This window comes from Danio rerio, chromosome 15, assembly GCF_049306965.1.
Source record: "Danio rerio strain Tuebingen ecotype United States chromosome 15, GRCz12tu, whole genome shotgun sequence".
Classification (NCBI taxonomy): domain Eukaryota; kingdom Metazoa; phylum Chordata; class Actinopteri; order Cypriniformes; family Danionidae; genus Danio; species Danio rerio.
Window position 1 is genome coordinate 27,528,987 of NC_133190.1, and position 13,731 is coordinate 27,542,717.

The 13,731-nt window shown below is 36.1% G+C and overlaps 1 protein-coding gene across 1 annotated transcript; it reads right to left on the bottom strand.

Annotated features, from left to right (window-relative positions):
• Positions 1-867: 867 nt before the first annotated feature.
• On the bottom strand, positions 868-6,348 carry pimr190 (Pim proto-oncogene, serine/threonine kinase, related 190). The gene is made up of 6 exons (XM_068219337.2): positions 3,207-6,348; positions 2,402-2,496; positions 2,238-2,288; positions 1,775-2,150; positions 1,497-1,670; positions 868-1,392 (listed from the first exon to the last, which is right to left on the bottom strand). Exons 1-6 carry the CDS (start codon positions 4,096-4,098, stop codon positions 1,265-1,267), a joined length of 1,716 nt encoding a protein of 571 aa, XP_068075438.1. The 5' UTR covers positions 4,099-6,348; the 3' UTR covers positions 868-1,264.
• Between the last annotated feature and the right edge of the window lie 7,383 nt (positions 6,349-13,731).

Consider the following 13,731-nt stretch of genomic DNA (forward strand, 5'->3'; position numbering starts at 1 on the left):
CTGTTTATCCATTGCCCAAACATGAAACGTGTACAGTAGGTTCGTAGTCATTCACTCATTCATTGTCCTTCTCTCGGCTTAGTCCCTTTATTCATCAGGGTCGCTACAGCGGAATGAACCGCCAACTTATCCAGCATATGTTTTGCAAAGCGGATGCCCTTAAAGCTGCAACTAAGTGTCTGGGAAACACCCATACACGCTAACATTTACACACACTATTGACAATTTAGTTTATTCAGTTCACCTATAGCGCATGTCTTTGGACTGTGGAAGAAATTTTAACTGCACAAAAATATACATGCCAGAGGGTAAGTATAAATCAAATACAAATACAGAATATTTATATGTAATAATTAAATACATTGTAGAATTCATAAAGTTTTAAAGTGTGTAGGGCTTTCTTATTTAGAGAGTCTCTGACACTGCTAATATATAAGCATAATTCAGCCATCAACACCTTAAAATTTGATTAGTAAATTTACATTTATGAATGTGAAATTTTGTTAGCAAAATAAGTAAATTAATTAAAAACTATTTTCCTTGAATAGGGTGACGCCTCAAATTAGTAGTAATTTCACATTACACTGAACAAAACCGCTTCAGTCCAGTTGTCATAGTTGAAGTTCAGTTTATTTTGCTAGAACTATGTAAAGCTGTTTATCACAATCTACATTGTAAAAAGCGCTCTAAAAGTCAAAATGAATGGAATAAGTTGTGAAGTATACAGGCATCACTGCCATTTTGTAAAACCTGAAACAATATAACGCCATTGTTTGGCAACCTCAACTGCTAGGTGAAGACAGGACAGTTCAACAATTTAACTATAGGAGTGCATTAAGTTAATATTGAAGGAAATGAAAACACTTAATATGTGAAAAGTATTCATTTTTATTCATTACATACAGAACAAGCATTTATTTACAATCTCCAAAAATAAACAAAAAATCTTCTTCTCTTCATCCAGATACAAACGCCGGCCCCCTTCAGCTCCTCCTCTTTATCAACCACAAACACCGGCCCCAAACAGCTCCTCCTTTCCACGCAACCACAAACACCAGCCCCATTCAGCTTTTTCTCTTCGTAAAGCCACAAACTGCCCCATGTTTGTGGCTTGACGGAGTTTCTGGCTGAATATAAAAGAGGAGCTTAGTGTTAGTGGCTGGATGAAGAGGAGGAGTTCGGTGTTAGTGGATCGATGAAGAGGAGAAGTTTGGTGTTGACGGCTGGATGAAGAGGCTGGATGAAGAGGCTGGATGTTCTGATCTTAATCTTTTCGTCTGTTGTTTGGCTTCAGGATGAAGACCTGGAACCATCTCTGGTGAAGGATCTCGTCAAGTAGAGGCCGCTTGTCTGGCTTAGTCTGCAGACACGAGCAGATCAGATCTACGGCTTCTGTGAAGAAAGAAGGGGGAGATGTCAGGTTATTAGAAAACTTTACGGTTGGTGTAAATGATCACATGTTTTAAGATCCTGTTTCATCATCCACATGCTCTCACCTTTGGATAGGTCTTCAGGCTGCCAGGTTCTTTTGACAATCTTGTGGAGCTCCATATGAGGGTAGTGTCCACACAGCATCCTAAACAACAGTTTGCCTAAAGAGTACACGATTGCAGGCTTGGCGTGGAACCTTCCCTTCTGATAGAACTCCGGGGGAATACAAGCTATAGAGCCTGGAAGAAAGAGAAAGATTTAGTCCCAATGCAGTTAGCTTTTTCGCTAAATATCCATATCAACAAAATAACTTCACATAAATTGTGGCCATTATCATACATACCCCAAAATTTTGTATAGCCAGAGTCCTTAATGAGGCTTCCCATGCCAAAGTCCATCAGTTTGACCTGCAAGGTGTGGGGGTTGATGAGCAGGCTCTCCAGCTTGATGTTATTGTAGACTCCCCTTTCGCAGCATGCGTTGGCAGCAGTGATCACCTGGTGCATCACCACTCGTGCTTTCGCTTCGCTGATTTTGTTCCCACAAGAGGATACAAACTGGTCCAGGCTCACAGCTGATTTGGGATGCTCCAGCACCAGTATGTATCGGTCTGGTGCCTCATACCAGTCCAGCAGCTGTATAACTTGAGGAACCTTCGGACCTCTGCTCATCATAATCATCAAACCGACCTCTCGTGGAACAGTCTTGTCAGATGGTTCCTGCAGGAGAGATAATAGACGTATTAGTGAGATGTGATTGAACTGAAGTGTAGACTATTTTTAACAATGTTGCGAGTGTGTACTTACAATGGTGATCCTTTCCATTGATTTGCTCTTCTTCACGCATTTAATATCCACCTGTTGACCAAGAGAAAGCAAAAGTTAATACACACGATCCAGCCATGCGGCATTCGTCAAATTTACATTTCAAGGGAAAAGCCCAAAATCTTTTTGTTATGTCTGAAACAAACCATTCGGCAATCCGACAGACGAATTCCATCATAGATGACTCCTGTTGATCCCTGACCAATCAAGTGATGGATTTTATAGTCCTGGGAGATTCTACCTGTAAATAAAACAAAGAAACAAACAATGAAGTACATTTATAGCATAAACCATCAAAAATCTGAGCGAAGATTGCTTTAGAATAGCTCTATTTTAACAAACTATTATTATTGAAGGTGCCTTATAATGGACTGGTTCAATCAGATCAGTTGTTCTCTGATATCTATATTATAGGTATATTATGGCATAGGTATGTTTTAAAATCTGCTCATTTATTATTACGTCCTGACACGAATATGGATATTGCATGCTAAATTTGATATATCATGCAGCCCCAATCTTAGCCATGTTATGATAGACAGACACTCAAACGTTTGAGCTTGGCATGCACGGGTCAGGTTCAGTAGTTTAAATAATCTCAAACACTTAACATCAGTCCTTGCTGATATATAAACCTGGTCAGATTCACAAAAAAATCTTGATCAGCTAAACAATGATTACGATTCAAAATGCTTTTAGTGCAATTCTCAAAAACACTTCAGAAATATTTTCTTTAAGGAACATTTTTTTCTCATGAATACAGTTAAGTTATAGTATAGAGCTATTCATAATAACATATTCTGTAATATGATATTTTTATAATATGTTCACTCAGAACTTATGTAACTATCATTATCATATGCAGTGGAGTAAAAAGCTCAATATTTTGTTTGGGATTGTTATATAACTTCCAGTGAAGTACTTCAGGATAAAAACACCTGATAAACTGACCTGTATTTCCTTCCCAGTTAAATGTGGTTTCCTGTTCTGTTTTCCAAAAATCCGATGAGGAAGATGTGCTGTCCTCGGACACGCTGGAGTCCTCACTGGAAGCGTTTTCCTCATCGTTGTGGTGTTCAGCGGTCAGCGAAGACTCACAAGGGTGCCTACTGTGCACTGAAGCGCGGTCAGATTCGCTGATCCCCGCGGTACCAAGCGAAGACGCACAAGAGTGCCAACTTAACACTGATGCGCGGTCAGATTCACTGATAACCGGGGTGCCAAGCGAAGACGCACACGAGTGCCAGCTGTGCACTGAAGCGCGGTCGGATTCGCTGTTTCCCGCAGTGCTAAGAGAAGATACAGAAAAGTCCCAGCATTCAGTGTCGTCGTGCCGTTCAGTTTCTGTTGACGGGGTCTTCACAGGGGTCTGGATAGACACGCGCCTGTTAACCCGCTCGTCATGAACTGTCCTCGGCGACACACACGCAGCTTCACCGTCAGGGGATCTCTGAGGCTGTGGGCTGCTCAGCTGGCCCTGTGGGGCTCTGGTTCTAGTTCTCTTGAATTTCCGAGAAAACCATTTCCAGAGCCTCTTAAGTTTCTTCTCTCTTGTCTGTGGTGCTGGGCTTGGTGAAACACCAGCTCCAGTGTGAATGTGGGAGATGAACGTAGCGTTGCTCGGTCCGGCTTCGACATCAGAACATCTCCGGTGCTCGAGGTCGCCCTCGGATGTGCACTGGTTCTGCTGGGCTTTCCCGGATTTCCGAGAGGCCCAGTTACAGAACTGTTTAACTCTCTTTCTAACTCGTCCCATTGTTCTATGTTTCTTTCCAAACTCGAGAGAATTGTTATCAACGGCGAACTGAATATTTGTTATATCTCGATCAACTGAAAACTCCATAAATCAGACGTAAAACGCAGATCTATAGTGATTCGGTACAACTCGCTCGAGATGTTGCAAGAAAATGAGCCGGTATGCCGTCTACATCATTATAAGAACTACGATGGAATGTTTGACGTCATGGCTCATTTACATACAGCAGCGCAAGGCAGCGCCATTCAAAAGAAAACAGATGTTTTCTACCGAAAATGTAAATCTTAGCTGTGTTTAAACACATTTCTTCTTCAGATCTACTTTAAATCGCATTACCTAATGCAGGATAACATTTTAGATGATAACTTGTTGCAATAAAAACATTATCACATTTATTATGACTTGATTCGCTCATCAAAGTCTCTATTTTCAACTGTATGTAAATTTAAACAAAATCTTACTTTTACATTTACATTTAACATTTAATTTCACTTAGCTTTTAATATATAAAAAAGCAAAGGTTACATTAAATTTGAATTGACAATCTCGAAACCATCCTATTCATTCTCCCTCTCTTCTCAGATGGGATGGCGGGCCAAATCAAAGTTTACCATGGGCCAACTTTGGCCGTGGTTTGGACATCTCTGAACAATTGTTATTGTGGCTGACATCAATAAATATTCTTAATAATAGGAATTAATCCGCCACATCTTTGAACTGTGCAGAGCTGTAGCTGCTTTACTGGGCTTACAACGCTACTGTATTTCAATACTACTCATTATGGTGGTATTTTTTACAGCAATATTTTTTCTGAGGTGGTACTTGATGAAAAAAGTTTGAGAACCACTGGCCTACTTCATTAGCAGCCAAAATTGTAAAGCAAAAAGAAAATACTATTGCTATTTTAAAACACTTTTACTAATGTTGTTATTGCTCTTTATGGACTTAATTATTACCTATGACCCTTGCTTGTGAATATAAAAACAAATGTAAAATGTATGTGCAATGTATTCATTTATTATAGAATTATTGCACTCTTAATTGAAATAGTCAATGATTAGAGAAAAAACACGAATCCATTTGTGTATTGTTACAGTTTGAAAGCACAAGTGTGCTATAAAAACAACCATGCACAGTCTTATAAACCATTTGCATATAAAACTACATTGTTGCACAGGTTCACATCTACATTGTACCGTCAAAACAGAAAAGCCACCGCCAATTCACAGACTTTACATTAGAGCTATAGTATTTTAATTACTTCCTTTCATTAAATAGAGTATTTTAATATCTCAGTGATGACTAAACTGATGATTTTGCTCACAGAACAAGATTATGAAGCCATCTACAAAGTTCTTCCTCTATTTTAACTAGATATAGTCTAGCTACATACAATAAGACAATATGGAAAAGAGAGACTGACTGAAAATGTGATCTGCCTTCATTTCTGTATTGGTTTGAAGTGTATTTTAGGAAATTCCCTCATTTGCTCAAAGCCTTTATAACTGATTATTATACATTATTATATTACACATAGTATATTTTGTATAAATATAGCACAAAAGGGTAATTACAAAATTGCATAAGTACAAAATAAGTTTCTGTGTTGCACAGCAACACCCAAAAATTAATTGTATTTGTCCAAATTAAGGTTTGTTTAAAGCCAAAAATCATTAGAATAAGTAAAGATTGGGTCCCAGGAGGACATTTTCTACTGTAAATATGTCAAAACTTATTTGTTTGATTAGGAATGTGTGTTCTAATCTCATTTGGACAACTTTAAAGGTGGTTTTCTCAATATTTAGTTTTGTTTTTGTTTGTTTTTTACACCCTCAGATTCCAGATTGTCATATATCTAGGCTAAATGTTGTCCTATGCTAACAACCGTACATCAGTGGAAAACCTTTTTTTTTTCAGTCTCATCTTTCAAAATTTGACCCTCATCACAGTTTTGGGGGGATTTTCCTGCTTACTGTCCTGATACTGATTGTCTTTGCATGTCATTCATGTATGACTGTAATAAAAGCTGACAGTAGTTTGCAGCATACTGTGGTGTATGGTTTTAGATGACAGGATTAATTACATGCAGCATTAATATTACACACACAGCTGTGTTTAAAGTTCAGATGGCTCTGATGTTGAATGCTGCTGGTCAGTTCAGGTCTTTGTCCAGTAGAGGTCAGTCTGTCGTGTTCATCAGAGCCAATTATTAATGTAGATGGAAATTTGTAAACTTGACAGTTCGTATTCACAAAATGAGGGGAAACACAAATATGATTTAACTTCTAAATGTGAAAACTGCTCCTGCATTTTAGCATCTGTATTGATTAATCTACATATTGTATTAACAAAAATAGATAATAATATCAAAGAAATTGTATTATATTATATTGAGTGTCTTAAATAAGTAATTTCAAACAAAAGATGTTTTCATATACTCCACAAGAGCAAATAATAACATTTATTAAAATAACACACTCCTAAATCTTCGCCTGGTTGATTCAAAAGTGTCCCCCACTTAAGTGTCCCCCCACTATATATATATATATATATATATATATATATATATATATATATATATATATATATATATATATATATATATATATATATATTGCATGTGTGGAAGTAAACACTAAACTTCAAGCAATCGTTGAAACAAGGGGAAGATCATCTTGACCATATAACATGGCAGCTATTCAATGCATTTAGGCATGTAGACATGGTCAAGACGATCTTCTGCAGTTCAAACCGAGCATTAGAATAGGGAAGAAAGGTGATTTAAAGAGCACCTAGGTTACCCCTTTTTTCAGATTGAATATGAGTCTTTTGTGTCTCCAGAATGTGTCTGTAAAGTTTCAGCTCAAAACACCCATCAGATTATTTATTATACCTTTTATAAGATTCTATTTTAAAGCGGTTTTGTTGTACTGCGCCTTTAAGGCTAGTCCTCCCCGCCCACCGTTTCTGCGTGCCTTAATCTCCTCCCTCGGCTGCGTCAGACAACAGACAGACCTAAAGAAGGACGATCTCACATAGCGTTTGTTAGAGATACTACAGTAAGAACTTTACCAATGAGTATTTGATGCATTTGTTGTGGACTTGCAACGATGAGTCACACACAATGTCATTACGCACAGTTCACGCACACACACAGATACACACACATACACAGCACAGACACACACACAAGGGCGTAGGTTTGCGCTTGACATTGGTGGGGACTGGGGACGAGTCACCCCCGCCAAGAATGAATATTGTTTATATATATATATATATATATATATATATATATATATATATATATATATATATATATATATATATATATATATATATATATATATATTGCTATTTATTATTTAACTGCTATTAAAATGTATTATTAAGTAATCCTCTCTTCTTACAATTTATTAAGTTAAATTAAATAGTTATGCATGTAGCCAAGGGGTGTCAGGTGGTTTGAAAGACCAAACTACTGTGCGTGGACTGAGTGATTTTACTTTTATAGTGACAAATACGTTCTTTTCATAGTGGAAATAACTTTTAAAGTGAAATAACTGGACATAAATATACAAGGCTGAGAAAAATGCTCACTTTACATGGCATTCAGAGGTTTTGGCATCTGTACTGTACTTTATTTCTTTATTCTAATTTAAAGTCCTAATTTCTAGTTCAAAGTATTTTTATTATTTATAAAACTGTAATAAAACTTACAGTTTAAATGTGTAAATAAAGCAATTTGACAAAATGGCAGAAAATAGTTTTGGTACATCAAAAAGTGTAGTTGTAATAACTATCCAACAAGATTATCCACAAAAATTAGTTCTTAATATGTCACTAAAATGTCATATTTAAACCTCAATTAAACAGAAAATCAGGTGAATAACTGCAAAAAGGTTCAGTTTTTCAAAAAACAAATAACCCCTTTCAATAAGCTGGCTACAGGCCTGAAAGTGTATGTTAAATTAATGTTTATTAACTGATAAAGAGAGAGTTTAATAAAGACTTTCGTTCATTTTTCGTACAAATTAAACATGTCTCATAGTATTATTAAAAGATGGAGCACAAGCTTTAGTTTTTCTGACAAATTGTTTCAACCAAAATTGGATATGTTACTGTAAGAGATTAGGAGAACTGGCACCAGGGGCGCAACTGCACATTTACTGATGAGTATGCGGCTTCAACTTTTGCGCGCCCCCCTTCAATCCAACAATATTTTATAACAGGCAAGTGATAAAATGTGGAAAATATTTCCATCAATAAATTAAAGATATTTTTTAATAAAGATATCAATATGCTTCAAAAAATACAGTTTCGCAGTTCTGAACACAACTGAAATAGTATGAAGTAGTAAAAAGGTATAATTACATTAAGCATGTTAAGTCGCAAAGAAATGCATCTCATACCACCCCAAATTTCTTCTCAATTTATTTTTCCCTCACTAAATGATTATATCATCTTGACTAGCCTTGCTTTTGGACTTTTTGTACTACATTTGTCAAAACAAAATGATAGACATGGGAGTCCTAAAGTTACCAAAAGGCCTGAAGAATCAATATGATACATAATAAATTCATAAAAACATGTATATGGTATGAAAAATGGGGGTGTGGGGGTTGGAATGATTTTTAATTTAATAAAATACAATATTATACGCGTATAAAATGCTAAATAATATATATGTGTGTGTGTGTGTGTGTGTGTGTGTGTGTGTGTGTGTGTGTGTGTGTGTGTGTGTGTGTGTGTATGGATATATATATTATTTGAAACTTTTAATATGAATAATTTCAAAAATAGTTTTGGCACAATGGCAATATATAAATATATATATATATACACCCCCTTTTTGTGCCAACACGTTAACGTTAATTACAGACATTGCTCTTGCTCTTGCTCTTGCGGTTGTCAGTTCTACTGTAGCCATATTTATTTTCTATAAAACAAAATATTATGTAAAACACAAGCCTGCCTTATTGATTTCAACTTAAAAATATTAAACATTGATTTGGAGTTGTTCTTAAAGGGACAGTTTACCCCCAAATCAAATTGTACTATTTACTCAGGCACATGTGGTTTCAAACTTTTGTTAGTTTCTTTCTTCTGTTGAACACTAAATGCCATATTAAGAAAAAAGCTGAAACCTGTAACCATTTATTTCAATAGTAGGAAAAACAAATACTATGGAAGTCAATGGTTACAGGTTTCCAGCTTTCTTTAAAATATTTTCTTTACAGAAGATAGAAAGAAAAACTGGTTTGGAATAAAGGAAGGGAGAGTAAATTACGGCAGATTTTTCAGTTTTGTGTGACCAACCTGTTTTTTGTCTTCTGCTGTTATTTACTCACTGTAAATGATATTTAGAATCATTGTTGGAAACAAACCGGTGCCTGGCCAAAGTGACATTTTACATATAAATGTGCAATTTACCACATAGCATTCTCACAGTATGGAAAGTATTAATTACTATAGTGTTACTATGCTAATAAATATGTGAACATCCACATTCTGTCATTGTAAAATTACATTTGTGATCCAACAGGAATAGTGTTTTTGAAAATGACACAGTATTATGGTGACATTTGAATATGTATTTGATATAGGCTTAATATTGACATTGCCGTTTAATATTTCTAACATACAGGGCCATTGGAAAACCACACAGCTACACTGAAGATGGGAATCCTTGAAACAGTTAGCATCAGGAGCATGATGAAGTTTAAGAACCTTGTCAACTGTGCTGAATGTCTGCTGTCCTGGAAGAGGAGATGGTGCTCGACAATAGGACGCTTTATCAGTGCATCGTTTGTGCTTTTGGATTATAGTATCTACTCAACCTGGAATACAATGACTAAATAGGTTTACATGGTAAATATTTGAAAACAGATGCAGCTTTATGTGCTTGAAGTTCCTCTTGAAGATTTTTTTTTTACTTTTCTTGAAACTTTTGTGAGTTTTTTTTCTGTTCTGGAATCATCTGTGTCAACTGGGTAAAGTAACCCATTGTTTAGATTTGATAGTGCTTTTGACAATTTTAATATTCATTTATTAATTTTCCTTCAGCTTAGTCCCCTGTTTATCAGGGGGAGCCACAGCGGAATGAACCGTTCATTGTTTATATGCAAATATATTAGATGTTTAATGTTAATGAGTGGGTTTAACCATTAAAAATGTGATTTCATAAGTTCAGATTATCTTTTGTAGAATGAAAGTATTCAGGTGACAACACTAAACAATGGTTAAAGTAACCTCACAAAAATACTCACATTTTATGCTGTTTTTTTTTTGTTACATTTTTGCAGATATTTGGGATATATATTAAGTACATTTCAGCTCTATGTATTGACCTTATTCCTCACGTACGAGCAGGCGCAGCCATTTGAATCTTTTTGGCTGGAGATTTCCGCTCTCATTCACTTCCTTTGATTTTTAGACGTTAAAAACTGTTTTGATGCTTGATGTTGCAAACTGATATTTTCTTAATATATTATTCTGCTTTGTCTATAGAGTCATAAACACACTAGTTTGTAGAGCAAGTATTTTGTCTGTTTTCCGCTGTTTAATATTCCTAGTCATTTCTCCCATAGGGCACTGAATCAGATGTTCGAAAACAAATCGGAAAAACTTCCGCCTTAAAGAATGAGGTCAATATTAGGAGAAATAAAATGCTAGAATCTATACGGTATACATTGTTGAAATGTGTAATGTATTTGTTATTCTAAAGTACTTTTACAATAGTGTCTCTTTAATAAAAATAAATAAATAAATGTGGCAGTGTTTAGTGTATTATGATTTTGTTTATTCTATTATTCATTTTCTCTTGGGACAACGAGGAATAAACAATTCAGTAAAGTTGCTTTAGCATTGTTTACCAATATACAATTAACCAATATACATTTTTAAATTAGGTGAAACCAAAAAAGCTTGTTGCACACAATCTAAAACATTCAATTGGGCCAATAACATGATTGGGCAGACTTGATGAGTTTTTTTATTGGTTCAACACATTATTTCTCATTGAGCCAATGTTGACAGGCTGTTGCCACAGTTGAATTTAGATGTGACCAGTCACTAGAAAATGTAGTTTGGGGAGTAAATTATATTTGAATTTATTTAAATAAATATTATATTGATTCATTTTTTACAGCTTATAATTTTTTTTTTATTTATATTTATAACATAATTGTAAATATTATTCTATCAAAAAATTGAATAAATTATTTAAACATTTGTTTTATTTATTGTATGTTTATTATTATTATTATTATTATTATTATTATTAATATTATTATTATGGCTTATTTTATTATAGTTTTAATAGTGCAATTAGAGGTGGATTGTTTTGAAAATCAGGTTAAAAGGGTAAAAATAATTCCAGAATTGTTACTTTTATTTATTAATTATAACTTGATAAAAATCAACATAATAGAGAAAAAGAAAAGAATTGCAGCCTCTTTAATGTGTAATAAATAACAAATTTATTAATTGATTGATTTATTTAGAATGGTTGCTTCCGCGAATCCTGCGACTTCCACATCTTCAGGTGATTCTGATGTAAATCTGCTGTCCAGAATCAGCTGGTTTGTCTTAGTCGGGCATCTCTGCTGAGACCAGTCCACTATGGGTGACCCTACCGGTATCTGTGAAGTACCAGTGGCGAAGCTCTCAGCATCACTGATGCACACAAGCCCTCACAGCACGTCAAGCTGCAAACCACGTGAGGGACCCTAACCTAACCTACCCTAACCTAACAGACACCGCAAACCACTAAACGCATCGAAACTCTCAGAAGAGTCCAGCGAGCGACCAGCAACACGAGAACAACCGCTCAGAAAACCTCGACAACCGTGCAGAAAACCACCTGAAACATCCTGAAGACCACCGAGCAAACCAAGAACTTCAAGTCAACAACACCAAGAATCAATAAAAACAACCAGTTGATGAAACAAAACATGCAAAAGGAAACTTACTGTGAACTTGCTCTACAACTATGTACACTATATACATACGCAGGCCTGCAGTGTGGTTTGGGACACTGTGAAGACTCAGCGTCTGGCCCTCTTTCTGCTGGGCTTCTCAGGCTGTGGCTCTCCACTGATGTCCACATGGACTCGAGGAGCCATGCTGTTTGGTCTGGATCCACATCTGCGTTCTGTAATGAGGATTCGTCCATCAGCCTGCACCGTCTCCTCCATCACAGGACACTTGAGTGCCTCCCACAGCCGCTGCTTGATCTCCAGGCCCAGCTGAAGGCTGTAGGGACGACTCTTGATCATGGGCTCGACCACAGAGCGGTAGATGTCCTGGTAGGCCTGAACGCTGTAGCCATGGATAGAGAGTGGCTCCTCCTGCTGTCCCACGTCCACTGAAGGCACTGAGGATGCTGGACGGATTTGGGGAAGGACAGCTGCGTTCTTCAGGTGATGCTCCTTCAGACCTGGGGAAGAGATGCAGCTGTAAGTATGATCCAACCTGATCACAGCTGCAGGATCCTGAACAGACGGGACACCCTCCAGCAGGAAGTCCTTCAGGTGTGCTGGAAGACTCCTGATTCGTCTGAGGCGCCGCTGCTCCATGAATATCAACTTTCCAAATCAGACAATCTGATGAAACTTGTCAAAGTGAAGAGTTGAAAGAGCTCAAGTGATCAGATTCAGAGAGATGTGTTGATTTCAGTGTAAACTCAGGTTGCCGTGGTGACAGAATATTGGAGTCATTTAAATGTAAACAACACTTGATCAGCAGAAAGTCAATCAGAGCAGTAGAGGAGTTCTTCTCTATTGCTTCTCTATTACACATTGTGTCATTTTTACATTATAAATAAGTAAATATAGTGTGAACTAAACAAAATGTGTAATACAGAAACATTAACACTTTCAGTTAAATTTGATTAAAATCAGTTGGGGTGAGCAAATATTCTGATAATTATTATTATTATTTTTTCATAACCAGATCTAGATCCCAAAACAATAATAAAAACGAAAACATACATAAAATTTTTCTTTTATTTATTTATTTATTTTCATAATCAATTTTTATCAAATTTTGTTGCAATCAAACTTTATTTAACCAAATTTCAAATACGTTTTTTTATCTGATCATATTTTTGCATTAATTATTTCATTATTAGATTCAATAAAACAAAATTACACTGTAAATAAAATAATTGTGGACACTGACAATTAAATATTGACTCAACAAATGACTTCACAATAATAAGCCCCAAACGAAAAAAAAAACCCACATTATTAATTTTAGCTGATGGTCTGAAGTAAAAACAAAAAATATTCATTCACCAAACATAAAATTGTGCTTTGGCAATTTATCAAAGAGCAGTGAAAATAGTGTTTGTGTTTGGCGAACAAACCTTGCAGCAAAAGCGCGTGTACGCATGCGCGTGAGAGTCCTTTGTTGGATCAGGTTTAAATTCCAGCGCAGCAATGGCAGAGCTCCTCCGAAACATCATATTCAGGCGATTTTCCTTCATCAAAGTTATGGTGAGTAGTGATATCTGTATGTATTGAATCGTTTTTAAGTTTAGCCAAATGCAGGTCTCAGTAATTCCTGACATTAAACGAAAAGCATGGGTATTACGTTAGCCTGCCGCTCCATCATAATGTTATACACAACCAGGGGCGCAACTGCACATTTACTGATGAGTATGCGGCTTCAACTTTTGCGCGCCCCCCTTCAATCCAACTATATTTTATAACAGGCAAG

Bases quoted from the DNA above. Each gene is read 5' to 3' on its own strand.
- pimr190 (XM_068219337.2), bottom strand. From the start codon at position 4,098: ATGGAGTTTTCAGTTGATCGAGATATAACAAATATTCAGTTCGCCGTT. The intron at 2,151-2,237 runs GTAAGTACACAC...TCTCTCCTGCAG, and splicing joins CAATGGAAAGGATCACCATT to GAACCATCTGACAAGACTGT. The intron at 1,671-1,774 runs GTATGTATGATA...TCTTTCTTCCAG, and splicing joins TGGCTATACAAAATTTTGGG to GCTCTATAGCTTGTATTCCC.